The sequence below is a fragment of the Aphanomyces astaci genome (assembly GCF_000520075.1).
Source record: "Aphanomyces astaci strain APO3 unplaced genomic scaffold supercont1.5, whole genome shotgun sequence".
Lineage (NCBI taxonomy): Eukaryota > Oomycota > Saprolegniomycetes > Saprolegniales > Verrucalvaceae > Aphanomyces > Aphanomyces astaci.
Genome location: NW_009798268.1, coordinates 727741 through 751517, shown reverse-complemented (window position 1 = coordinate 751517; position 23777 = coordinate 727741). Strand labels below are relative to the sequence as shown.

The following is a 23777-nucleotide window of genomic DNA, read 5'->3' as shown; positions in this document are numbered from 1 at the left end:
CTAATGTTACCAGTAACTCAAGAACACTACAGTACGATTGGCCATTAAAGTTGAATACTACCCAATCGTATGCACTACAATAACTCGATTTGATTGGCTATAAAGGTCCATCTGCACTTCCTGGATTGGCCAATCTGACAACCATTCTTATTGCCTCGAAATCGTCATTCTGTGTGTCATCGATTGACCATGTTGTCGTCGCTCATCCGTCAAGCGGCAGTGCGATCAAGCAAGTATGGGGGGTCAGCTCTGAAGCTCACCTTCCCCCAAGTCCGCTCCGGTTCGCACCACACTCGTGTGATGCCGTTCGCGATTCCGCATTCGAAGGCGTTCTCCACGACGTCATCTCAGCGGGAAACGGATTTGGAAGCCGAGAACACCAAGCTAAAGGCTGAAATTGAGAAGTTGAAGGCGCAGGCGAAGAAGAAGGGTTTCGTCGCGATGGTGCAGGAGAATGGATTGCCATTCGTCTTGTGGTGGGTTACCCTCTACGGAAGCAGCGGCGTTGGTATCTATTACGCGCTCGAAGCTGGGTACATTGGCGGCGGCGACGCCATCCATTTGATTCAATCGCTTGGCCTGGATCAGTACATCGACATAGAAAAGCTGAACCCGACCTACGGCAACATTGCCATCGCTGTCTTGATGAACGAAATCCTCGAAGCCGTCCGCTTGCCGCTGTGCATTGCCACCACTCCCCTCATTAAGCGAGCGTTTCTGAGCGCCACGGGCAAGAACCCTGCGTCGTCGTCGGCATAAACAATTACACATATAGCTCTGTCGTCAGCCTCGATTCGTTGTTGACGAGATTATGATCCCCCACGATTCTTCCGCCGTCATGCGGTTCATTTCCTCGCTGGCAATACTCCGTTTCACTCGCAAGTACTCGTCCCATTGAAAGCCGTCCGTCGTCGCAGACAATCTCATCTCCACGTCATTCGCACGTGATCCTTGCTCTTCTGCTGAATGTCGAATGGTGGAAGAAATCGACGGACGACGACGTAGCTGTTCTTCTTGCGAGCACCCAATCTCTTCATCGCGAACAGTAGCTCCACACTCTAACGTGTCTGCAAAGCGTAGCCCTACCCAATAATACTCCGTTGGACATTTGGTGGAAGCATGTACGAACCGAGCACTGTCACCGCATTGCAGGCGCCTTGAGCCAGGTGGATGGGTTGGTTAGTGTCGAACGTTAACGGCGTCACTTTGTCGTGCAAACTAACAACAGTCAATGCGTGGGGTGTGCATGTGTGGTCCCAACCATTCATAGAGGTGGTGCAGTTGCGCTAACACAAACGGGTGGCTCTTGTGCGTCACGAGGCCGACGGGGTCCCACACCAATGGAATGCCAAAATGTTGGAGCACCGAGCACACAATCGCAACGTTCAATTGACGTTCGTCTCGCTCCTGCAATCGAATCAACCGATGAGTTCGTACAGTCGACGACACTTTATACCGTCGGACGGGTATGCATCCGGCACGACTGAAACAGCCGATGCCTTGCTGGGGAGTTGTCGTAGCCGTAATAATGCAAGAGGCACCACATGCGTATGCCGTTTCTACATTTACTCGATGAGTCCGCACATTCAATCCTGGTTCAGTAGCCCCACGCACCGAAAAGCATCCCACAGACCAGGAGCATCGTTATCGTTGGTGGCCGTTTCCAAAACATCCCATGACATCGACTCGTCGCAAGCGTGGCCGTATTGCTGCAGGATCCGTTGAGACCACACTCGCACGGCTTGGATAGGGATGCGCCTGACGGCGACTTTATGGAACAGCTCGAGCACAAACACAGCCAACGCCCCTCGGTCGCCAGACCACATAGCTTCAGCGGTAGGAACGTTGCGCGTGCACATGGGAAAGCTAGCCATCCATGGTTCAAGTGCCGTCGAAATTGACGATTGTTTATACCGGCTCAGGCATTGCAACATGGCTTCGAGATTGAGCTGGGCCGCTCGAAGGGACTTGGCTTTAGGATTGACTTTGCCGAGGCTAAAGTCTGGAACAAGTACATGCAGCACGTGGCAGAGCAGCACGCCATTTTGCATTTGAGAAGGAAACCGCTCCAACGTGATCTACCGTCGTCATGAGGTACGTGGACAATACATAGAGTTATTTGCTGGAACGCACTTCTTCTGGCCACGCTTTGAGGCTGTTGAGCCACAATAAAAGTTGCTGCAGTTGCTTTCCCGACACTTTGGGCTTGGCCAAGTGTGTTCGGAGTGACAACGACGCTCGAGGGATACGTTGATCGGGGGGCTGTGATACCCCATTTGTTATCGTCCCCCAGAACCGATGGTTGGAGATCATAAAGCACCTGCTGCGATGGGGGAAGCGTATCGTTGATTGTTTTCGTGCGTGCGAGATCGGCTGAGAAGTGCGCAGTTGCGGCGCGCGCAATGCCGCTCCCTACTGATTTGTGACTAGGGATGCCGTGGAGTGGGGGGTTGATTACGCTGACGAGGTGACGACATGGTTATGGTGCGCGCAGAGCCCCCCCTTAGGGACACAAACGGACGAGGAGAGCTCGTCGCCATCACGAGACAATCATGCAAATATGGTTACGCGTAACCGCTGGGTAAGCAGTTTCGCTGAAATTCTTGTGGTTTCCTAACACTGTAAAAGTTCTGATTGGTTGAATAGACTTGTCCTTTCTGTTAGAACCAATCAAATCTACTTAAGATTGGATTAGCCAAAAGCGTCGATTCGATTCGACGGGGACTGAAAATTTGTACCGAATTCACAATAACGCTACATTATAATGCATTTGCAGCTCGTGCCCCGTAGCTCAGCATACGCCATGCGTGCGGAGGCCAGACTTTCGGTGCTTGGTACTGTGTCCAATCGCAAGGGCCAGCTTCGAATTGTCCGTCGTCGTGGGAACGAGGCGGGATTTTTGCACACGCGGAGATTCCAGGAACTCAATCGTGCGAGCAATGTCCTCCACAAGCATGTCGGCCATGGGGCGGGTAAAGTTTTGCTTGACGACTACCCGCATGATCACGAGCGACTCAGCCCCTCGGGGGCACGTATACGCCGGCAGTATCCACCCTCGAGACCGCACCTTGTCTTGAATGTCAAAACACGTGTACTTGTCTGAATTCTTCAATGCAAACGCAACCAGAGGCATATGTGCCTTGTCCACAATGTCAAAGAGCCCTACACAACGTTGAGCAGTCGGTGGGGTTGTGTTGGCACAACACACTCACCGGTGTCACTCAATCGACACCGCAAATACTCTGCAGTGTTCATGCCGGCGTCCATAATAAGGCGGTACCCTTCTCGCCCCATGCGAATAAAGTTGTAGTACTGCGCAAGAATCGTGCCGGCGCCTTTGGAAAAGTTCAGCGTGAACGCTGCTTGGTCGCCCCCCAGATAATTCACGTGAAAGACCAAGTCTTCAGGCAAATCGGCAGGTTCTCGCCACAGCGCCCACCCAATCCCGGCGTACACCAGCCCAAACTTGTGGCCACTGACGTTGATCGACTTGACCAGCGGCAGTCGAAAGTCCCACACCAACTCGGGGTTCAAAAACGGCGCGATGAACCCACCGCTGGCCGCGTCCACGTGGATGCCGACCTCCCAGCCGTGTTCGTCATTCATTGCTTCGACCATGTCGTGGATGCCTTGGACGTCTTCAAACTCGCCGTTGAATGTGCTGCCCAGTACAACACACACGCCAATCGTGTTCTCGTCAATCAACGGCTCCGCACGCTGGGGGGTCAACACAAGAACTTCGGGGGTGACATTGGCTACAACAACCTCAGTTTCTGTGGTCAACACGGCAACAACGAATCACCTTCGCGACATTCCACGTCAAAGTAACGGCACATCTTGTGCCAGCACACTTGCACGTTGGCCCCCATGACCATGTTGGGCTTGTCGGTGGGGAGCCCCTGCGCATCGCGGCGATGCTTCCACTTGCGTTTCATGGCCAAGCCAGCCAGCATGATGGCTTCCGACGACCCCACGCAACTGGTTCCCACGGGGTCACTGGGGGCATGGAATAGATCTGCGAGCATGGCCACACATCGCTTGTGGATGTCTGCTGATTGAGGGTACTGGTCCAAATCGATGTAGTTCTTCCGCATACCTTCAAACAGGATCGCCTCTGCTTCCGCTTCCATAAACGTCGTCACAAAAGACGCCAGCTACAGAGCCTAGATGACCCAATAGCCCCCACTACGACCATATGTACGTACGTACGTTCATTTTGGGATTGCAGTCCAGGGACAACTCGTCCTTGATCAAATCTGCGGCCACGGAGGCGGGGGTTCCAAATGTCGGAAACTTGGAGTCTGGCAAGCCCTCCCAGAATGCTGGATGGGCGTACACGGGGCAGTCGGCACTGGCACGCAAACCTTCCTCGGGGGTCCCAAATGCCATCCTCCGATCGAATTGACCAATGCCGCGAAGAAAACGACTTTGGCCGGTCAACGGACTTTTCGGATAATGCAAGATCGTCATGTTCCATCTCGTTAATAGTCAAAGCAAGTTTAAAAATCATCCACGTCGAACCGTCACACCCCGTTGATATTGTCACAACGTATGTTTGTATTCAAGAGAGACACTTTATTGAACTAAGCCAGTCCTATGGAGCCACCGTGTTGAGTGATCCCACCACAAACAACCATTCCTCCATGTATGGAGCCGACGTCATTCCTGGGCGTCAACGAGGACGTACTGGCGATAACAATGCCTTCCCTTGCTGCGTCCGCCGCATAGTTGGGGCGACTTCCTGACGACCCCATGCGATATCTACCACCAGAGTGCGCATGCTGCCGTTGACAAAGATGAGGCTTTGCTTTCCTACCGATGGCTTCGTCCATCTCGCTGCAGAACTCGTTCGTCTACAAGTCGCTGAAAGCACCACTGCGCAACGTCGTGCGGCAACTTCGGCAGCTGCCTCCGAACATGCTTGATCGTTGGCTTTGTCGATTTCAACACGACCGCTTTGACCATATCAAACCACGATTCGTTGCGCTATCACGAGATATCAAATCGAGTTGATTGGACGAACGGCCGCACCTGAGGCAAGCTCGGGCGAAGTCGCTCCATGGGGGGTAAGATTATGGTGGGATATGACTGCAGGGACACTCGGCAGAGTCCGCCATCCGTTGCCTTCAACGCCCCGAGAACAATGCATTCAAAATCGTTCGATGCAGATCTTCGTCGGAGGTTGACGTTGCCGCAATATGGTGGACACCATGTCACATACGGCAGCTTTTCTAGTATATTTGCGATACATTAACATGTTTGAAAGTGGCTGACGGTACCACGATGGAACGCCATGTCGATGCTGAACTCTGTCGCACAAGGTAATGGAGGAAGCTACGGACATGCGCTCGTGTGAGCTTATCATATCCATGGTTAGTTTGAGTGGTGTGTCCTATGCACCGACTGTTTCGATGATGAGCTCCATCGTTCGGAAAAATGCTAGCACATTCTCGTGGCTATCCGTGGCCGATACTACAACGCCCCCTGGGACTGATGTGAGGACAAACCATACATTAGGAACACACTGTACCTTTGTCTATAACGTCGATGGACAGCATTTCCAAGACGGTGTGCGTGGCTGCGTCTTGCACGACATGGACGTACTGCTGCAAGCACCGATGTTCGAGACATTCGCCAACTCCAAACTCCACAACCTACTCGTAGTACATGTTGACACGACAAACCCAACGCACGTCAATCGCTTACATCATGTAGTCGCTGACCAGACTTGCAGTGTCCCATGAGTTTGCGCTTCAACACTTTCATCTCGACTTCAGCTAAGGACATTTGCCAATGAACACCATCTATGGACCTACAGCATGGGCTTACCGATGACTTGGCTTTCAAAGCACTCTTGCGGGAACAGCAACGGCTGTCTCGTTGCGCAGTAGAAGCTCAGTACCGTGCGAATGAGTTGCAACATCGGCGCCGACAATTTTCAGAATGGTAGTGCATCCGGATAATTGGATCTATATTCACGTTATCCGGAATCCGTGATTCAGAAAGCGGTCAAGTTTTTCCTTGGGATCTGGTGGCAAGATGGACATAACTTCGTCATCCCCAATGCAATGTCGGAGTGACATTTCTGGGGCGTTGAGCGATGGTCATGACCATGAGTGACCACACGATGTGCTTTATCGACTTCATCGACACCAATGGTGACAATTAAGCATCATAACGTTAGTTGCTCGTGCTTACAGCTCGGTAGGCACTACGTTTGGAAACGGGCGTTAAGTTGCGCAAAACCTTCGCCAAAGGACTGTCGGAACGCAAGTCGGGCCGCTTCGGCCATCCCAAACCCAATTTCCACTTCACCTGCTCCCAACCGTGCGTAAACGGCGTCGGCAAATTCATCCACGTTGACGCCAAATGTATGCAAGCCAGGCGCTTGAAGATCCGTGTCGACAGCAGGAGGAATCACTTCGATGACCTTGATCGACGTGTTGGCGAGTTGGTATCGAAGTGACCATGTGAACGAGTGCAACGCGGCCTTTGTGCTCGAGTACACGGGGACAGAGGCCAGGGGTGCGAAGGAAAGGCCGCTGGTGACGTTCACGAACGCGGCAAATGGTTTCTTTAGCAAGAACGGGGTCCACAGCAAGGTCGTGTGGACGACCCCCGCGTAGTTGATGTTGATTTCGCTCGAGATCGTGTCCCAGTCCGGCGTCACACCTTGCTTGAGGTCCACGGTACGCTGAATACCAGCATTGTTCACAAACACATCAATCGAAGGGTGCTCCGTGGTCAGGAGCAAGAAGAGCGCTTTCCGTGCGGTGTACCCACATCGCCCACGACAATGTGAAACCCCGGATGGGCGGCTTTCGCTTCCTGGAGCTTTGACAGGCGCCGGCCGACAAGAATGACGGTATTCCCGCTTTGAAGAAAGCGAATCGCTAGGGCCAGCCCGATGCCAGACGCCCCCCCTGTCACGACAATCGTATGTCCCGACACCGATTCCATGAAGGATTGATCACAAAATGTGGTGGTTTCCAGATCCGGTTAAATTTGCTATCGCTCAAAATATATGACCTCGATTAATCCAAGTGCGGGATAACGTTAGGAAGATATCCTCAGTGCATGGATGCGACTTGGCTATAATAATACTGTCTCCTAATATGAGGTGGTTATGATGATAGTTTACTGACGGTGAATTGTTAGCCCTAACAGTTTAACTCTACATGGAGTGGCGCAGGCATGACCACAACCAACGACGGTGCCACACCAGTAGCCAGTTACTCACACGTTCGATATTCTTGTTCCTATGTATCTTTGCGGATCAAGCGCAACAAGTACTATTTGCTGTATTGTGCTTTTCACCTTTTTTGGCAATTCCAGGGCTAAATCCGTAGTTTAAAAAATTCTCAGACTAAATAACGCTTGGGTGCGTTGTGATTGGTTAGTTCTACGTGGAGAGCCTGTTCTGAGGAAAATCAATCGGCTTATACTGTACTACGTAGTACTAAGAAGTACTATACTAGTACTCCGGAGTATTATTCTAAAACACTAAAGCCGTTAATGAACTGTTAAATGCACAATACCAGTACAGTGAACGAGGGAATTTTATGTTGACCATTCAGACTTCAAGATTTCGATTCTACTTCGAATCAAAGTGTGGCTTCAATTGCATCGTCCACTGTATGTTAACGAGAATAATCTGTATAGTACGACCAATACACTTCAAAGTAATTAATCCCTCGTGAGATTTCTGCTGAATTCGAACATCAAACAAATATCACCTCATACATTTTCAAAGTTACTAGTATCCCTGTGTAGTATGGGTGAATATGATCGATCACTTTGCCAACGTATGGTATGTTATTTTGAACGAACCGACTGTTTTACTGAATTCTGTAGTAACGATAGTAAATACTACTACCCAGGTATGCAAATATCATGGTACACACAAACAATTCTTGTTTGCCTGGATGGCTGCTGGTATGGTTGCAGTGAAAAGAAGCTAAGCTTACGATATTATTGCTTTGGACGCTGCGTTGAATGTGTTAACCAGTCGCCGAGCTCAGAGCACTAGTATCTGGAGCCGCAGCGACGGAAACATGTGCCCCCTTGTCAATTACTAGTACTAGTAGCCACGGAAACATGTGCCTCCTTGTCACACGAACGTTGCATCAAGTCGCTTTGTGCCCAGCCCTCATAGAGCAACGTTTGAAGTCGACCCCAATCCCACGTCAGTGTGTCTTCAGCCTCCAATTCCCCCATTGCAAAATCCCCCCATGACCGCCGCCTAGTCAACACAACCCTACGTGCGTTTCACACATTAGCTAGCAGACGGTAGGACGAAGTGGTAACCAATCCAAAGCAATTCGCTCTACAATGCACTCATCGGTACCTGCTAGCACAGCTCACGTAAGCGATAACGTGGAGACTCGGCATCCACGCACAGTCCCTAGTACATTGTACTTCGCACACAGATACCTTGGGATGCTGAAGTTCGGTCCGTGCGTAATATTTGTCGATGTTTCCATCGAAATGGTTGAGTTTTTGATTTTTAGCCAATCAAACGCCGAATAGGCCAAAAAAGGCCAGTCCAATACAAAGGATAGTGTAGAAACAGCCCCCCTTCACAGCAGCCCAGTCCGATTACCGACGCCGACGACTCACTCACAACATGTCCTCACGCCATCGAGGTGGTTACGACGAAGATGAAGACGACGACATGCTTCTCAAGGCACTCCAGATGAGCGAGCCTTGTGGGAACTGCGGGAAACCCGGCGCGCAAATCCCGTGCATGAGCGGATGCGGCGAAGTGTTTTACTGCTCCCGGGTATGTCGACGGCAATCCATCGGCGGAGATCGTTATGATGCAAGAGTCTTACACGTGTTGCCGATCTAGGAATGCAACATGCTTCATGCGTCATCCCATCGGTTGCGATGTCGCAATCTACGATGCTCTAAATTCAACGACAGCGATTGTACGTACTGGCCAAGCTTCACCAGACAATTCGATGTGATTATTGACGACATGATGATTGTAGCGGAAGAAGAATCTAGTGATGAATCGTACGACGATGACTCTGGGGATGGGTCTAGCGACGAGGAACTCCGAGCGCCGCCACCTACCGCTAAGGGCGGCAAGTCGACGTCCACGGGATCTAGTGGCAATGGCAAACCTTCGATGAAAAAGAAGGAAAGTGGCGGTGGTGGCGGCGGCGGTAGTTCGTCTCGCCTTCGCGTGGACTCTGACGTGGAGCGCCGCATTGAGGAAAAGATCATGCGGCGGCTGAAGAAGCAAGAGGAGAATCGGATTGCCCAGGCGATCGAGGCGCAGATGGCGCAGGCGAATGCGAATTGGACAGATGCTGACATGAACCGCATTGCGATGGAAGTGAAGAACCGACTGCAAAAGGAAATGGGCCACATGTTCATGAACGGATCCAGCAGTCGATCGCGCAAAAACAGCATCACGCGGGAAACGTTGCTGCACTCTCGTCAAATCACTTCCATTTCTGAAGAACAACAACATCCAGGCAGTCGCGGCGAGCACCCTCCAAGCGACGGCGACCACCCCGCGACACGTTCAGAGTCGACGAGTCGCGAAGTTTCCCGTCCCGCCGCTCCGTCGAGATCAAACTCGACCAAAGACGCTATGAAACACCCAGGTGCTCCTCCACCCCAGGCCTCGTCCAGCGTGCCTCGAACTGCGACATCGACCAACCACTTGAACGGCAGCTCGTCCTCTCGCAACATTGTCGTGGACGCCGCCCCCATGCAGCACCAATCCAGCCCCGCCGCGGTCGGGCCGATTGTTCCCAGCGAGTCGGTTGTGCTGTCCCCTACGGGACCGCCGTCAGCCTGGAATAACAAGTGCGACGCGTTCTTGTCGCTCAAGATCGTCGTGTGGAAGCTCGACTTTTTGCCGCAGCTCAAGTTTGGCCGCAACGACGTGGACGGGAGCTGGAACAAGCTCGTGGAAGTGGACGCCGACGAATCGTTTTCCCACATCGACGTCGGCGACTTGCTCATGTCCCTGAACGGCCAGCACCTGTCGGGGCTCTCTGCCGTCGGCGACGACCAGGTGATCCAGGACATGCTGGCCCAGACCCGCGGCGGCCACGTAATCCTCAAGTTTAGCACGACCAAACCCGTCAACGTTCACGTCAAGGAGTACTCTGTGCGGTGGGGCAACGGGCCGCTCGGACTCACCCTCAAGGACGACGGGTCGCCCGAAGCGCTGCCCATCGTGCACCGGCTCACGAGAAAGCCAGGGTCCGTCGCAGTCAAAGAGAACATTGCCATCGGCGACGTCTTGTGCGCGATCAACAACATCGACACGGTGCAGCTCGGGTGTGCGCTCACCATGTCGGTGCTGAAAAAGGTGCAACTGCCGGCCACCCTCACGTTTCGTGGTGTCGGCGGCAACGCGACCAAAGCGGCGCCATCTACCTCGCGCGAGGTGGTGCGGTCAGTAAACAGTGTGCCGCAACCACCCGCGCAACCGACGACCCCCACGCCCGGCGCGGTTTACACGGTCAACTGGACCGTGGGACCACTGGGACTGACAATCATCCCTGGCCTAGCGGCGGGCGAACTGCCCGTGATCAAGCGCGTGACGGGCAAAGGCGAGTCGGTGGGTATTGAAAGCGCGCAAGTGGGCGACTTTCTGCTCAGCGTCAACGGCAAGAGCGTGGCGTCCCTCGGGTTTGAAACGATTGTGGACATGATGAAGTCGCTGCCGAAACCCATTGTCCTGGAATTCCAGTCGGCGCAAAAGTCCAACCACGTGCCCTCGGACAAGCCCGACACGACCACGCGATCGGACCGACCGATGCGCACTCCTCCCGCATCCGTCGTCCTCGTGCCCCAAGTAGTAGCAGCAGTTGCCCCCACCGACACCGTTCGGTCCAACCACTCAGCCGCCACCGACACTGGTCGGTCCAACCACTCAGCCGCCGCGACGTCTAGCGTTCGCAATTCGCCCCCCCATTCGTCCAAGTGGCTAGCTCCGCAAGGCGACGAAGTGGACATCGACGTGCCTGTCTCATCTGCGGCAGCGACCTACTCGGTCGTGTGGGGTGCCGACGGGCCACTGGGGCTTACGATTGACGCCATCCCGCACGCCACGGGCGCGTTCATCAAACGATCCAACCGGACAGGGGCCGCTTCGCACCTGTCGGAAGACTGCATTGGCGATGAGATGACTCATATCAACGACATTGACATGACCCAAATGGACTACAATCGTATCGTAACGTACCTTCGCAAGGTCCCCCGGCCAGTCACGTTGCGGTTCAAGAAGGACTCGATCGTCGGCCGCGACTCGATATCGGCGGCGGCACCGTCGGTTTCAACCCCCACCAACCGCTTGTCGTCGTCGCGGCCGGCGACCTCGACGTCGGGACCGGCGAAGGCCACCAGCCAGTATGACTTGGCGTGGACCGAAGGGTCCCTGGGGCTGTCGCTGCACGCAGCAGACGACAAAAGCGAGTTCCCGTACATCACGCGCGTCACGGGCGTGGGGTGCGCCGCGCATCTCCCCAGCTCGGTCGTGGGCGACCAGCTGCGGTACATCAACGCCATGAGCTGCCACTCGAGCCGCATGACGTTCAACGATATCATGGAGATGCTCAAATCGTTGCCGAAGCCCATCCAATTGCGCTTTCAAAAAGGTGGTAGCGATGGCACCACCAAACAAACGTCGTCGCTCGCGGTACAAAGCCACACGGGCAACGGGGCGTACAATGGGGCCGCCCCAAGCAGCAGCAACCACCACAATGGCAACAAGTCGCTCCTGTCGACTGGGAATGGAACGTTCAATTCGGCCAACGGGTCCTATAACACGGGAGGAGACGATGACAATGCCACCACGCACAACATGCTCACACCGTTCGCCGGTGCCCCCAAGCTGTCCACAGGTCGACGCCAAAAAATTGTCAAGCAATTGAAAAAGTAATTGTACAGTTATCGGGAAAATATAAATGAAACCATCTCAACCAAAATGGGACACAGTGTGATCGCAAAGTCAGACCTGTGAATTGGCTGGCTTCAAGAAATTATTTCCCAATTCTGCCCGGCATTTGATTGGCTACCAAATAATCCGTAGAAAGGACACCGAAAATAGACAGAATATTATCTGCGACAAGAAAATTCATAATATCCAATCAAATGTCGCGGCGAGGTTCAGTGCAAAAGATAACGACGCCCAGTAGTAAGTAACGTTACTAGTACTTCGATTTGCATTTAGAAATTTCGAAGTTGATTTTTGGGTGTAACGTTGGCATGGGCATCTCCAACAAACCTAATTTTCTACTACTAGTACTACTATTCGAAGTTACGGATACTTTCTCTATTATCCGGGAAATTGGAGCGACACACTATAATAACAGTAAATTTTCCCGTTTTACGGTCGACAGTAAACACAAACACCAAATTTACCGGATAACGTACATTTATCCGAAATTGTACTGGATACAACAAATGCTATCCGGGAAAACTGAAGTTTACATATGTTAATTGTAGTGCCAAATATAATGTCGCCGTGGTGGAGATACTCTTAGAGCACCCGACAGTAACACTTCCACAATATTTTTATTCTCAAAATATGGGTGAATATGATCACTTTGCGGACACCGTTCGGACAATTTCAGTCGGACATACTTGACATTTGTATTGGACTTAAGGGGAATATATTTTGTCCGAGTGAAAGTGTCCAAACGGAATATGTTCGGACATACTTGTGTATTGTATACACCCGCATAAGAACGAAGAGCTTTACAGTAGCGAGCGACGACAGAGCATCCGCCCACAAAATTGCGCGCACCGCAGCGTAGCGGAGGTCGTGTGTATAATTTTGTGCAGGAGATGCCTTGGCGAGGAATGAGCCCCAATCGTGCACTTCACCGAATTTCCAATCGATTCCTCTTGTCGGGAAAAGCGGCAGGTAGGCCGCAGGCCGTGCCGCTACCCTGTGGTACAACTATTCGCATTTAATGTGTAAATCCTTAAGTGCGTGTCCGAAGCACAACAATGGAAAGGTCCAAATTTAACAAAATTTGACCGGATAAGTCGTCCCATACCCGGATAAGCTGTGTTGTGCCGGATAATCCGGTAGTAGCATGTATTTTCGCAGGTTACTTTCCAAAACCCTCTGATATATTATAGCCATACCTTTAGACATTAATATAACATCTACCAATTTATTATTTTCTGATATTTTTCCGGAGCCTTGACCAATCAAATCACTTCGAGTCGCCAGAATATTTTTGCTACATCGAATACCTCCATTTAACTGTAAAGTGGTCTCCGGGTATCCTATACACCGAAAAATAAATAATTCGACCAATAAGCGTTGAGTAAAAATATAATGCCCGGAACAATCAGAACTTCGCGCGCCTTTTTGACACTTTGGTCAATGGCCCCAGGGCGAGTAGAACCATTTTGCATAAATCAAAGGCTTCAGATGACGCGCACTGTAGTACAGTAGTAATACAATACCATTGAATATAGTTGATATCGCGCCATATTTTTGCTTCCACGAGACATATACGCATATGCTACTGTTACTAAATCTGGTACTGGTAATCGCCTTCGGGGTAGCCGAACAGTCGCCTTCGCAGTTCGAGCAGTTCGGGGTGACTTCCGTATTGCATTTGTTGCTGTTGCTGGTGTTGGTGGACAGCGACGGCGGCGGCAGCTGCAGCGGCTTGATGGGACCGATATTGTTGCTGTAGTTGCTGGTAATGGGGGAACGACGTGGCTTGGGACGGGTGGTATTGCTGCGGTTGTTGAGTCTGCTGCTGCATCGGCACTGCCTGGGGCATCGGGGTCGGCTGGCCCGCCATAGCCCCTGGATGGTGACCATACGGCTGGGTGTAATGGTTCACAAGGTCGCCAGCGTGCCCCACAACGTTTGGGTGGTTGGCTGCGACGACGTCGTCTGGTGTGAGCCCAAGCACCGCGGCCGCGTGACTCGGATGATGGTGCTCGTGACTGGGACACATGCCGCCACCCATGACCCACACAAAGCAGCCCTGCCACCCACATTTTTTGCCGCCGCCGTGGGCTTTGCAATGGCCACCGCCGCGATCGATGCCTTCGCACCCCGCCGTCTTGCATTTGGTACCGCCGCCATGGCGGATGCAGTACCCCCGGGTCTTAACGACGTTCTCACAGCCGTCAATGATGCATTGCTTGCGGCCACCGTGCGCCTTGCACAGCTTTTTGTACTGCGCGGTCTTGTTGCAGCCTTCTTCTTCGCACAGCCGACTGCCGCCGTGTTCCCGACACCGTTTCTTGGCCTGTTGAGTCTTTGTGCATCCGTCGACAATGCATTCCTTTCGACCGCCATGGGCCTTGCACATGCCACTGCCAGCATCTACTTTGGTGCACCCGGGAGTCTTGCATGTCGGCGACGGGTCTGGCAGGATCGCAGCAGGCGGCGGATTCTTGTGCACGGGACACAGCCCTCCATTCGGTGCCCACGACGTGCAACCGATGAGCGTACACTTCTTACCACCGCCATGGGCCTTGCAATACCCACCGCCGCGCTCCACTTTTTCGCAGTTCATCATGCCGCATTTGGTCCCGCCGCCGTGGGTCACGCACAAACCCTTCCCAACATCCTTGTTCGTGCAGCCCGGGGACGTGCATATGCGACTGCCGCCGTGTGCTTTACACACACCGCGGAACACGCGCTTGTTGTGGCAGTTCTTGACGCTGCAGAGCGCCTTGCCTCCGTGCTTTGAACACAAGCCCATGCCTTGGGCCGTGGACGAGCAGCCTTCAATCTTGCATGCCTTGCCACCTCCGTGGCCGATGCAGAGTCCTGCGCACTGCGCAAACCGTGGACACCCCGGCACGCGGCAGGTCTTGGACGTCATGTGTCGCCGTCGTCGTCGTTCGATTTCCCCCCTCCTTCGAGCGAACGAATTTGTTAATTTTATACCACTGTCACATTTGAATTTTATAAAAATATCCGGATAAAATTGACATGTTATCCGACTATCCGCCGCCACCACCATTTTCGTGGAAGTTGAAGCTCTTTACGTCATGGACGCCACGCAGGTGGCCGCAAAGCGTCCGGCACCTGCCAACGGTGATGCTCAAACGAAGAAAAAGATGAAGAAGTTGGTACGTACACAACTGTTCCTCCACGCAGCCGTAGCTATCTCATCCATCGCCAACGTAGACGCCAGAACAAGCGACGCAACTAGAATACCGCAAAAAGCTCGAAGCTTGTGCAGCCGCGTCGAACGCACCCCAAGCCCTCGCTGTATTCCGCGAAATGAAGGACAACGATATCCCATTGCAGACCTATCTGTACCAGATGATCTTGAACATTTGTGGGCAATCCACGACACAGGAGGATATCGTCGGGGCGGCGTTCGACGTGTACGAGCACATGAAGACACACGCGTCCTCCACGCCGAGGTCGAAAAAGCACCCCGTGGATGAATCATCATACAGTGCGCTGATCAAACTGTGCTCCAAGCATCACATCACAGACCGCGCATTGGCCCTCATCGCCGAGCTCGAGGCGCACAAAGTGTCGCCCAAGCTGCGCACGTTCGCTCCGTTGTTGGCTGAATTTGCATCGACGCTGGACCTGAAGCAGGCTTGGTGGGTGTTCGAGAAGCTTCTTGAACATGAAATCGACGCCACGGAAGGCGAGTATATCGCACTGCTCACCGCCAGCTCCGCGTTAAACGACGCGTCCATGTTTTACAAGGTGCTTGGGCTTTTCTGCGACCAAGTTCTCGTGCCCAGTCCCAGTACGTGGGACGTCCTCAAGGCATTCTTTGGCAAGTCGGAGCTCCACAAGGGCGACGCGTGGCAGTGCAACATTGGCGAAGTGAACGACCAGGGGATTTGCTCGGTCACGGGTTCAACCTTGCAAAGCGTCGAGTTGTCTCGTGAGAAGGAGGATGCACTGTTGGCCAAGGTAGGCTACGTGACGTGGCATTCTCTCATCTTGTTATTGTGTGTTCTGCTCATAAGTTATTCCGGCAGTTGGTTGAATGAATCTGCGAAATATGGTATAAAACTAAGTTTAAGAGGTATCTTTGTGACTGCATTACAACCAACATTCAGTCATTATAGCCAATCATATTGCAAACTTCATTCTTTTTAGCCACTCATACTTATTTGACTTATTTGCTCAATTTCATCCATCCCCCAAAATTAGCACATTCGACTGAAAAGTACAATATGCGTAGGTGGAAAACTTGGTGTGCACGTCGGATGAACGGATCGAGCAGTGGACGGCGTTCAAAACATGGCTAGACGAGCATGGCCCGTTTGACGTGATCATCGATGCTGCCAATGTGGGGTACTTCAATCAAAACTTTGAAGGGTACGTTCGATGTGTTGGCCAGGCAGAAGCCATGGCGTTGATAGATTGTTGTTAGTCAAGGTTAGTTAATATGTCCTGTAGGGGAGGATTCAGCTACCCACAGATCCAAACCGTGCTGAAAGCGTACCAAGACAAAGGCCAGAAGCCACTGATTGTGCTGCATAAGCGTCGGACGAAAGACCACCAAGTGCCCGAGCCCCATCGTGCAATGGTCCAGCAGTGGAAACACGATAACGTCATGTTTAACTGCCAATACGGCAACAACGACGACTGGTACGAACATGATAAAGTCGTTCGTGACGTGTACTTTGTCACATATATCCCTGTCATGTCATAGGTACTGGTTGTATGCGGCCGTAAAGCTGAGCGGCCGCACGTTAGTCGTGTCGAACGACGAAATGCGAGACCATCATTTCCAAATGATCCACAACCAAGACTTTCACCGGTGGAAGGAGCGACATCTGGTGCATTATGAAGTGCGCGGCCACAAGCTGGACCTCCACGAACCGTCCGTGTATTCGATGCGAAGTCAACATTTGGAGTCGGGGAGTTGGCACTTTCCGTCCACAGCGTCGTCGGACTGGCTCGTGTTTCACCGTCGACGTTCAAGTGTGGCAGCACCATAAGTACCATCTTGCCGTGTGGCTAAGATTAGAAATTTAGATACAGGTGTACTAGCTGAGCTATAAATACACTTCGTTTGGGCCATCATTCCCGTCAATTGCGTCGACAGTGTTTCTCTTGCGATGTCCAACAATATGTGGTCGATGGTGCTGTGCCCGTTGCTCGTGCTGTGGCAAGGTACTGTCAACACTACAAATAATCCAGACGGGAGACGATAGCAAGTAATGCTGTGGCTTGACTCAGTGGTCCAAGGCAGTAGTGCTGTATCGTGGACTCGGCTAGCTCGGGACTCGTTCGAGGCACCTGGTGGTCGGCAAGGCATGGTCATGGAGGTTGTGGGGGACGCGGCCTACATCTATGGCGGGGTAGGTGACGGAGACCACAACGTCTACGACGATACGTGGAAGGTAATGCCATCCTTTGTAACCAATACAGTCAACGGGGGAAAAGCATATACCTCATCATGTATCGTGCTGGTCTAGTTTGACTTGGTGCGCCTCAAGTGGCTGCCAGTGGTCACGGCGGTCAACCCCGGGCTTCGCTTTGACCACGTGTCGGCCGTTCGACAGGCCACGCAAGAAGTGTACATCTACGGAGGCATGACGCTGAACATTAGTGCGTTCAACCAGGTGCTGGGGTGGAACGACGACGACGGGTACACCCAACAAGGGGATGTGTGGGTGCTGGACACCGTGGCCGAGACCTGGACAAAGGTGCAAACCGTCCCCCAGGATGGTCCTGGCGTTCCCCTGGCTCGAAGTGAAGCGACGGCAGTGACCGCCGCAGATACAGCCATGGTGGTGTTTGGGGGGGTGGTCATTCCTTCCAACAACTCGCTGATCCCCGTCGACCTGAACGACCTGTGGCGACTCGACTTTGTGACGAAACAATGGACTGAGTTGGCCACAGTAGCTGGTACTGCTAAGCCAGCCGCTCGCTTTTCTCACGCGGCCACTACAATTCCAGGTACAAACGCATATCCTCGTACCATGTCTGTACTTGAACTACTGCGTGGTCCAGTTGGAACCGTCGAACACATGGTCGTGTTGAGCGGACGCCACATTGTGGGTGACGGATGGACCATTCTCACCGACGCGTGGATGGTTCCCCTGTCCTACGAGGTAGATTTATCATCGCATGATATTTCCGCTTACGTCATGTGATTACATCGGATAAACCAAGGGGAGTGGCTTGACGTGGACCCTTTTGCATGCCGACCCAGCGTACGACCGAATATACTCTGGCGTTGTGTACGCCCACCAAGGACTTTGGATGATCGGGGGGTTCAATTACATTGGCCAAGACAACGCGGTGGCGTATCCAGACACCATCTACGCCGCCACCCTCGCCGTTCCAAACTTGGAGCTCAAGTTCGACTACACTTCCGATGCCGTACGTGTGGCCAAGTGAGTCCCGTTCGTTTCTCACATGTTTTTTTGGATATATAACTCAGTCGACCCTCACCGCGCGTTTCAACCATCGCATGGCCGTGTACAAGTCTGGCATCCTTGTCTACGGCGGCAAGTTCCAGCGATGTTACGGCGACCTCTGGCTACGCAACACGACCACCCTGCCCACAGACTCGTCGCCGTACATTCAGGATCTGAACGCCATCAGTCCAGTGATGTTCCTCTTGCTGGCGTTTGTCGTGCTTTTCATCACGTGCATCATTCTCATTGCGCACCTCTACAAACGGTTATACCGCCAGCAGGTACGAGGCTCGAGCGAGCTGCTGGAGGTTCACATGTGTGTGTTGCTCGTACAGATGATAAGGCATGGGGCCGCTGTCTCGGGTATGGTGCGACCGCGAGGAATGTCAAAAGAGCAAATTGACCACTTTGAACTGGTCAAGGTCGGATATCGCTCTCCAACACACGATTCAGCTGTGACATCGTTGTTGTAGTTTGCGCCGGCGTCGACAGCCGACGTGTCCGATGAAATGTGCCCCATTTGCCTGGTACGACATGCAGTTTGGTTTACGGCCTTGTGTTTACGACGTTCAATCAGGTCGACTACACTCCAGGCCAAGAGTTGAGGCAACTCCCGTGTAACCATCGCTACCATCCGCCTTGCATTGACGAATGGCTCCAAAAGAATCAAGTGAGTTATCTATCATATTCTGTCTATAAACTAAACCACTAATATGTCGCGGTAACAGACATGCCCGATGTGCAAGCGTGACATGGCATTTCCCATGAACGCACAGCCGCCACGAAATCTCCCCCAGCCTCGAACCCCTGGTGTCCTCATCGACGACGCCCTACTCAACGACTAAACGCACCAGATAGTAGTTTATTCGTGACTTCAAAGCGTCATAAAACTCAGGATAAAGAGTTCCATGGATGAAGTACAGCGCTGCTTGGGGATAGCTGGAGGCACTATCTATCTAGGGGTATAGGGCATATATCATCACCTCGTCGCCCTATCGTGTGCTCATTATTGGCGGAAGAGACACATTCAGTAACGTGTACGACAAGCAAACACCGCCTTGGATGGTTGAGGTTTCTTCGGGAGTAGAATATATATGGTTCTCCGGTTCTGGAACAATGGGGAGTTGGCGTGGAGTTGGCACGAGTTAAGTATAGCATATAAGATCTGTATGTCTGTCTGCACGTTTTGACTTTGCACAGTTCTGTGAAAGCATAACGACACGCTAGCAACAACTTCAATTCAGCGTCCAGTACGATACTTGTCATGGCGGCGCACGTATCTATGGGGAAACTATATTTAGCCGAAATGTCAATCTATCATCGTGGTGGACAGTGTGTAGTTTGGTGGAACAAACACCAGCATGTGCTCGTGGTGGTGGCTTGTTCTACCTCCATTGGTTCTCTCGAGTCTGGGTACGTTTCGCGATGGCATGCCTTGTGTGAATTGCTTTGGTACACTGTTAAAGCAGCTCGCAGAACTACGGGTAAATGGACCAAGTTGTCTGGCCCCGATGCCAACAGCCCCGCTCGACGCGAAGGCACTATCCTTCAAGTGATCGGCGATATTGCTTATATCTACGGTGGCCTGACCAACAACACGATGTTTACCGACACGTGGAAGGTATGTTGAGGCAGACGACGAAGAAGAATAAACTTTTTTGACTTCATCTAGTTTGACCTGCTCCATCTGGAATGGACCCGACTCGTCACGACAGTGTCGCCCGGCTATCGATTTGACCACGTGGGGGTATGTAGCTACCTGTAGGCCACGTCTCGGTGTCATTGTCTCACTAACTATTGTCCACAGACAACCCATGGCACGGACGTGTATGTATTTGGAGGGTCCGTGTCGAATACAAGTCGACTACAAAGCGGCACGCTCTCCCAGATGAACGACATGTGGAAACTAGACTCGTTAATCGACCAGTGGGTCCAAATCACGCCCCCTTCGTGCATCCATCGCCTCCCCGCCCCTCGCACTGAGGCTGTGGCCGTGCCGACGGGGGATGCCATGGTGGTGTTTGGGGGGGTGGTGCTACCTTCCTCTAACGAAAGCGCGGCCGACTTTAACGACATTTGGCAGTTTCGTTACGATACCGAGACTTGGCGCGAAGTTGTGCCCAAGGCAAACACCCCTTTGCCGTTGCCTCGGTTCTCGCACACCGCTACCACTGTCACAGGTACCCCCCCTTCTTGATAAATAATCCAGTCGCTATCCTGATTCTTATATTCTAGTGCATGGCGTCCGCCACATGATTGTCCTCAGCGGTCGACATATCATTCGAGATGGGTGGTCTGTCCTCGCCGACGCGTGGATGCTGCCGCTCGTCCTTGTAAGTGACGTGTTGAGAAAACTCGGACCATTCGTTAACTCCTTCCTTAGGATGACAATGACGAGGCGCCAACGTGGATATTGCTGTCTGTGAGTCCTGTGTACAATCGCCTCTTTGGGGGTGCTGTGAGCGTGAGCTCAAGCCTGTGGATGTTTGGTGGGTTTGCTTTCTACAGCCACAGCGAGCGGGACGGCTTAGCATACTCCGACACGGTGGCTGCAGACATTGCGTCATTAATGGACAACAAAGTAACTCTATTTTATGACTACACAAGCTCAGTACGTTTCCTGCATTGACATAGCCCTCATAATATCAGCTCGAATGATGGTCCAAATGATTACCCAAACAGGACGAAACCACCCGAAGCAGCCCACACGCCCGATTTCACCACGCCATGGCCGTGTGGCGCGACCAAGTGTTGGTGTTTGGCGGTAAATTCCTCCAGAGCTACGGCGACCTGTGGCTGCGCAACACAACCATGTTCCCCACAGACCCAAATCCGTACCAGCCCCGTCCCAACGCCCTTAGCTCGGTGGTGTTTGTGTTTGTCAGCGTATTTTGGCTCTCGTCGGTCGTGGGCTATTTGTGTTTGTTTGCGATCCGTATCTGCTTTCCCCCAGTACAAATCCACTCCCCCTCATTATATACCCTTCCCCTCCTTCATACCTTGGCCATATCCTAAAGATTGTGCATTTCTAGTTTAACTTCCGTGTGCGCATGATGCCATTGCCGCCGTTGCGCCATCGAGGACTTTCATTCGATGAAATTACCGCCTTTAAACTTGTTCCCGTACGAGATGGAGTAATACATTTGGTATTTCTAAGGTTAAATTTGAGATAGTTTGTTGCCCGGAAGGACGGCGGTGGGTCGGACGAACTGTGCTCGATTTGCTTGGCCGACTTTGAGCCCCGAGAACGCCTCCGTGAGCTCTCTTGCCAACATCGATACCATCCAGCTTGCATCGACACTTGGCTGGCCAAAAGTCAGGTAAAGCCTTGAAATGTCAATTTCGAACGTGGATGTATCTATGATCGACGCAATCGTCACAAAATTGAATGGTAGTCGTGCCCTCTCTGCAAACGACACCTTGCGTCACCCAAGGCCACGACGTGGGCTGGACGCGTCGCACGACATAGGGTTACAGCCGCCGCTCCGGCGCAGCAGACATCAACGCATACACCACGATGACAAGTGACAACAACCAAATGAAATTTATTGTATGCGTTTGGCACATTGTGCACGTTCGTTTAAGATGGGCGTAACTAAGGTACAATCTAACCGAGCGACATGACAAGCCTCTAGATTTTGAATGTACCATCGTTGTTGCGAACTCCTACAACTCCAGGTGTGGAAATGCTTCAACACACATCCTTGTGCTTCGTGTGTGCTACCGTGAAATCTGTATATAACGTTAGTGTTGGGCAGCAAGAATATGTACTAATAGTACTTCGTAGAGCTATTGTACAATTTGAGAGAATTCAGATGAGATGAATGATGAACAAGTTTGAAGCCCACCTGAGTATCGTGGAAGCTGTGATGTATAATAGCAAAGCTTGCAAAGGTGACAATGCCATTTCTTCACCCATAAACAAACCCATGAGCTATGCGTTCGTGTGATCATGTTGTGGCGTGGGCCTGTGCGATTGCCAGTATGTATTGTCATTCAACTGTTGCATGTCATCTTCTTCCTTCAGCGTAGACATCCCCACTTTGCCGCTGCACGTGAATTCAAGTGTCTGTCTTCCTGGTCTGGCAGACCATGGCGCAAGATGACACCGTGATGAAAGGGATCGGGAGACGCGGCATATATCTATGGTGGGGCAGGGACGCCAACGACGACTCGACTCGGTGCCATGCGAGTGGACTGTCGTGGACGGGACCGGACACGGGGGATTTTTCGCCCAGTGTCCCCGTCGGCCGCGTCCAATCCGAAGGCCATGGTTGTGTTTTGGGGGTATAACCATTCCCGATGCATTCTACCTCACGGCCTTCGACTTCAGCGACGTGTGGGAGTTCGATTTCCAGGTCCATACGTGGCAGGGGTGGTGATAGCAGTTAAGTCCGTTTTGTCCACCGCACGATTTTCCTACTAGTTTGTGAGTACAATTCGAGGGGTCTAGCATCATCCTGGCTATTACGAAGCGAGCGTTTTCTCTACTTGCCGTCTTCGAACATGCACACTATGATCGTGTTCAGCGGACGGCACATTGTCAACACGCGGAGGGTCAATTTTCAGCGATGCGTGGATGCTCCTGTTGCCAACCACTGTACCGCCAGCAATCGCATATTCACGTCGATTTCTGATATAATTCGAGGGCAATGTAGGGGGAGCTGACTGTGAGCCACCCATTTGGTCGAATTCTATCGGGGGTGGTCGCCACTGATTCGTCGCACATGTGGATGGTTGGTGGGTTTGCATTTGACTCTCCGATGCAGGCCCAGGTCGCGGCAATTTCAGACACGTTGGCTACAGATGCGTCCTTGGTTCCCATCGTCACACTCGTGGACAATGCACAGGTAGAAATGCCATTTGCATCGCCATTTCGTTTGCCTTATATGCGACGACATGTAGACGGGAAGCTCCAACGTCGACGACGGTCCGTCTGCTCGCATTAGCCACCGTATGAGTGTGTGGAAGGGCAATATCGAGTTGTACTGAGGCAGATTCGTGCCATGTCTGGGCGATGCCATGGACGCCACAGCAAAGAGACACGCAACTCGAAGAGGAGGCCTTTTGTAAGAAGCTACGGCCTCAAAGTTCCGTTCACGTAGCCCCATGGACGAGATTTGCCCCATTTACCTCCTATGGTATGAAGTACGAGGTTGTTCTAATGCAGTGTGATAGACAGCCTCCGGCAATTGCCCTGTCAACATCATGTTCATGTCCAGTGCATAGGCGAGTGCTCCAGCGCAACTTGGTAACGTCAGAATTCCACATCGACATATATATGTGTACGTACACCCACAATCAATTGTGTACACATAGAAGTGCCCCATGTGCAGACGAGATTTGACCCCTACAACCAGCTACTGCTCGAGCCACAGAGCCAGTCGAGCGTGATAGGACTGCCCACAAGACCTTCG

The 23777-nt window shown here is 52.3% G+C and overlaps 10 protein-coding genes across 17 annotated transcripts; 5 read left to right on the top strand and 5 right to left on the bottom strand.

Moving 5' to 3' along the window:
* Positions 1-156: 156 nt before the first annotated feature.
* H257_03022 (hypothetical protein) lies at positions 157-889 on the top strand. The gene has a single exon (XM_009826918.1). It carries the CDS (start codon positions 190-192, stop codon positions 757-759), a length of 570 nt encoding a protein of 189 aa, XP_009825220.1. The 5' UTR covers positions 157-189; the 3' UTR covers positions 760-889.
* Positions 157-2546, bottom strand: H257_03021 (hypothetical protein). 3 transcript variants are annotated; one of them, XM_009826915.1, is made up of 9 exons: positions 2459-2546; positions 2321-2412; positions 2134-2262; positions 1915-2078; positions 1615-1866; positions 1457-1559; positions 1262-1407; positions 1130-1218; positions 157-1082 (listed from the first exon to the last, which is right to left on the bottom strand). In XM_009826915.1, exons 1-9 carry the CDS (start codon positions 2538-2540, stop codon positions 784-786), a joined length of 1356 nt encoding a protein of 451 aa, XP_009825217.1. In that variant the 5' UTR covers positions 2541-2546; the 3' UTR covers positions 157-783. The 3 variants fall into 3 exon arrangements, with proteins under 3 accessions (XP_009825217.1, XP_009825219.1, XP_009825218.1); XM_009826917.1 differs by having other exon boundaries at positions 1130-1407; XM_009826916.1 differs by having other exon boundaries at positions 157-1407.
* Positions 2547-2791: 245 nt separating this feature from the next.
* H257_03020 (glutamate decarboxylase) lies at positions 2792-4389 on the bottom strand (the record flags this gene model as incomplete). Its single annotated transcript, XM_009826914.1, has 4 exons — positions 2792-3162; positions 3207-3755; positions 3803-4154; positions 4210-4389. The coding sequence occupies 4 exons, from the start codon at positions 4387-4389 to the stop codon at positions 2792-2794; spliced, it is 1452 nt and encodes a 483-aa protein (XP_009825216.1).
* Positions 4390-4540: 151 nt separating this feature from the next.
* On the bottom strand, positions 4541-5933 carry H257_03019 (hypothetical protein). Of its 3 annotated transcripts, XM_009826911.1 has the most exons (8): positions 5830-5933; positions 5707-5777; positions 5531-5654; positions 5405-5484; positions 5280-5334; positions 5032-5231; positions 4817-4986; positions 4541-4761 (listed from the first exon to the last, which is right to left on the bottom strand). In XM_009826911.1, exons 1-8 carry the CDS (start codon positions 5921-5923, stop codon positions 4584-4586), a joined length of 972 nt encoding a protein of 323 aa, XP_009825213.1. In that variant the 5' UTR covers positions 5924-5933; the 3' UTR covers positions 4541-4583. The 3 variants fall into 3 exon arrangements, with proteins under 3 accessions (XP_009825213.1, XP_009825215.1, XP_009825214.1); XM_009826913.1 differs by having other exon boundaries at positions 4817-5231; XM_009826912.1 differs by having other exon boundaries at positions 4541-4986.
* Positions 5934-6211: 278 nt separating this feature from the next.
* On the bottom strand, positions 6212-6960 carry H257_03018 (hypothetical protein; the record flags this gene model as incomplete). The annotated part of the gene is made up of 2 exons (XM_009826910.1): positions 6212-6694; positions 6784-6960. The coding sequence occupies 2 exons, from the start codon at positions 6958-6960 to the stop codon at positions 6212-6214; spliced, it is 660 nt and encodes a 219-aa protein (XP_009825212.1).
* A 1602-nt stretch (positions 6961-8562) lies between these two features.
* On the top strand, positions 8563-12007 carry H257_03017 (hypothetical protein). The gene is made up of 3 exons (XM_009826909.1): positions 8563-8782; positions 8852-8930; positions 8994-12007. Exons 1-3 carry the CDS (start codon positions 8627-8629, stop codon positions 11906-11908), a joined length of 3150 nt encoding a protein of 1049 aa, XP_009825211.1. The 5' UTR covers positions 8563-8626; the 3' UTR covers positions 11909-12007.
* A 1418-nt stretch (positions 12008-13425) lies between these two features.
* On the bottom strand, positions 13426-14880 carry H257_03016 (hypothetical protein). The gene has a single exon (XM_009826908.1). It carries the CDS (start codon positions 14832-14834, stop codon positions 13518-13520), a length of 1317 nt encoding a protein of 438 aa, XP_009825210.1. The 5' UTR covers positions 14835-14880; the 3' UTR covers positions 13426-13517.
* A 94-nt stretch (positions 14881-14974) lies between these two features.
* Positions 14975-17025, top strand: H257_03015. Of its 2 annotated transcripts, XM_009826906.1 has the most exons (5): positions 14975-15084; positions 15143-15895; positions 16170-16306; positions 16388-16579; positions 16644-17025. In XM_009826906.1, the coding sequence occupies exons 1-5, from the start codon at positions 15004-15006 to the stop codon at positions 16930-16932; spliced, it is 1452 nt and encodes a 483-aa protein (XP_009825208.1). In that variant the 5' UTR covers positions 14975-15003; the 3' UTR covers positions 16933-17025. The 2 variants fall into 2 exon arrangements, with proteins under 2 accessions (XP_009825208.1, XP_009825209.1); XM_009826907.1 differs by having other exon boundaries at positions 16388-17025.
* Positions 17018-19275, top strand: H257_03014 (hypothetical protein). The gene is made up of 10 exons (XM_009826905.1): positions 17018-17107; positions 17183-17337; positions 17413-17896; positions 17951-18051; positions 18113-18322; positions 18384-18641; positions 18696-18782; positions 18834-18887; positions 18938-19030; positions 19089-19275. Exons 1-10 carry the CDS (start codon positions 17053-17055, stop codon positions 19203-19205), a joined length of 1614 nt encoding a protein of 537 aa, XP_009825207.1. The 5' UTR covers positions 17018-17052; the 3' UTR covers positions 19206-19275.
* Positions 19276-19624: 349 nt separating this feature from the next.
* On the top strand, positions 19625-21989 carry H257_03013 (hypothetical protein; the record flags this gene model as incomplete). Of its 3 annotated transcripts, XM_009826903.1 has the most annotated exons (11): positions 19625-19636; positions 19694-19773; positions 19837-19981; positions 20033-20107; positions 20168-20540; positions 20596-20693; positions 20744-20971; positions 21043-21312; positions 21393-21482; positions 21534-21680; positions 21756-21989. In XM_009826903.1, 11 exons carry the CDS (start codon positions 19625-19627, stop codon positions 21879-21881), a joined length of 1644 nt encoding a protein of 547 aa, XP_009825205.1. In that variant the 3' UTR covers positions 21882-21989. The 3 variants fall into 3 exon arrangements, with proteins under 3 accessions (XP_009825205.1, XP_009825206.1, XP_009825204.1); XM_009826904.1 differs by having other exon boundaries at positions 21043-21482; XM_009826902.1 differs by having other exon boundaries at positions 19694-19981.
* Positions 21990-23777: the final 1788 nt, after the last annotated feature.

Excerpts from the sequence above, each read along its gene's own strand:
- H257_03015 (XM_009826906.1), top strand. The coding sequence starts at position 15,004 with ATGGACGCCACGCAGGTGGCCGCAAAGCGTCCGGCACCTGCCAACGGT. Across the intron at positions 15,085-15,142 it reads AGAAAAAGATGAAGAAGTTG|ACGCCAGAACAAGCGACGCA; the intron begins GTACGTACACAA and ends TCGCCAACGTAG. Across the intron at positions 16,580-16,643 it reads TACGGCAACAACGACGACTG|GTACTGGTTGTATGCGGCCG; the intron begins GTACGAACATGA and ends GTCATGTCATAG.
- H257_03021 (XM_009826915.1), bottom strand. The coding sequence starts at position 2,540 with ATGGCGACGAGCTCTCCTCGTCCGTTTGTGTCCCTAAGGGGGGGCTCT. Across the intron at positions 2,413-2,458 it reads CATGTCGTCACCTCGTCAGC|GGAGCGGCATTGCGCGCGCC; the intron begins GTAATCAACCCC and ends ACAAATCAGTAG. Across the intron at positions 2,079-2,133 it reads TCAAAGCGTGGCCAGAAGAA|ATCACGTTGGAGCGGTTTCC; the intron begins GTGCGTTCCAGC and ends TGACGACGGTAG.
- H257_03016 (XM_009826908.1), bottom strand. The coding sequence starts at position 14,834 with ATGACGTCCAAGACCTGCCGCGTGCCGGGGTGTCCACGGTTTGCGCAG.
- H257_03017 (XM_009826909.1), top strand. The coding sequence starts at position 8,627 with ATGTCCTCACGCCATCGAGGTGGTTACGACGAAGATGAAGACGACGAC. Across the intron at positions 8,783-8,851 it reads AAGTGTTTTACTGCTCCCGG|GAATGCAACATGCTTCATGC; the intron begins GTATGTCGACGG and ends TTGCCGATCTAG. Across the intron at positions 8,931-8,993 it reads TAAATTCAACGACAGCGATT|CGGAAGAAGAATCTAGTGAT; the intron begins GTACGTACTGGC and ends TGATGATTGTAG.
- H257_03019 (XM_009826911.1), bottom strand. The coding sequence starts at position 5,923 with ATGTTGCAACTCATTCGCACGGTACTGAGCTTCTACTGCGCAACGAGA. Across the intron at positions 5,655-5,706 it reads CTGGTCAGCGACTACATGAT|GTTGTGGAGTTTGGAGTTGG; the intron begins GTAAGCGATTGA and ends TACTACGAGTAG. Across the intron at positions 4,762-4,816 it reads CGAGATGGACGAAGCCATCG|ATATCGCATGGGGTCGTCAG; the intron begins GTAGGAAAGCAA and ends CTCTGGTGGTAG.
- H257_03014 (XM_009826905.1), top strand. The coding sequence starts at position 17,053 with ATGTCCAACAATATGTGGTCGATGGTGCTGTGCCCGTTGCTCGTGCTG. Across the intron at positions 17,897-17,950 it reads CGCGGCCACTACAATTCCAG|TTGGAACCGTCGAACACATG; the intron begins GTACAAACGCAT and ends TGCGTGGTCCAG. Across the intron at positions 18,323-18,383 it reads TCGACTACACTTCCGATGCC|TCGACCCTCACCGCGCGTTT; the intron begins GTACGTGTGGCC and ends TATATAACTCAG.
- H257_03022 (XM_009826918.1), top strand. The coding sequence starts at position 190 with ATGTTGTCGTCGCTCATCCGTCAAGCGGCAGTGCGATCAAGCAAGTAT.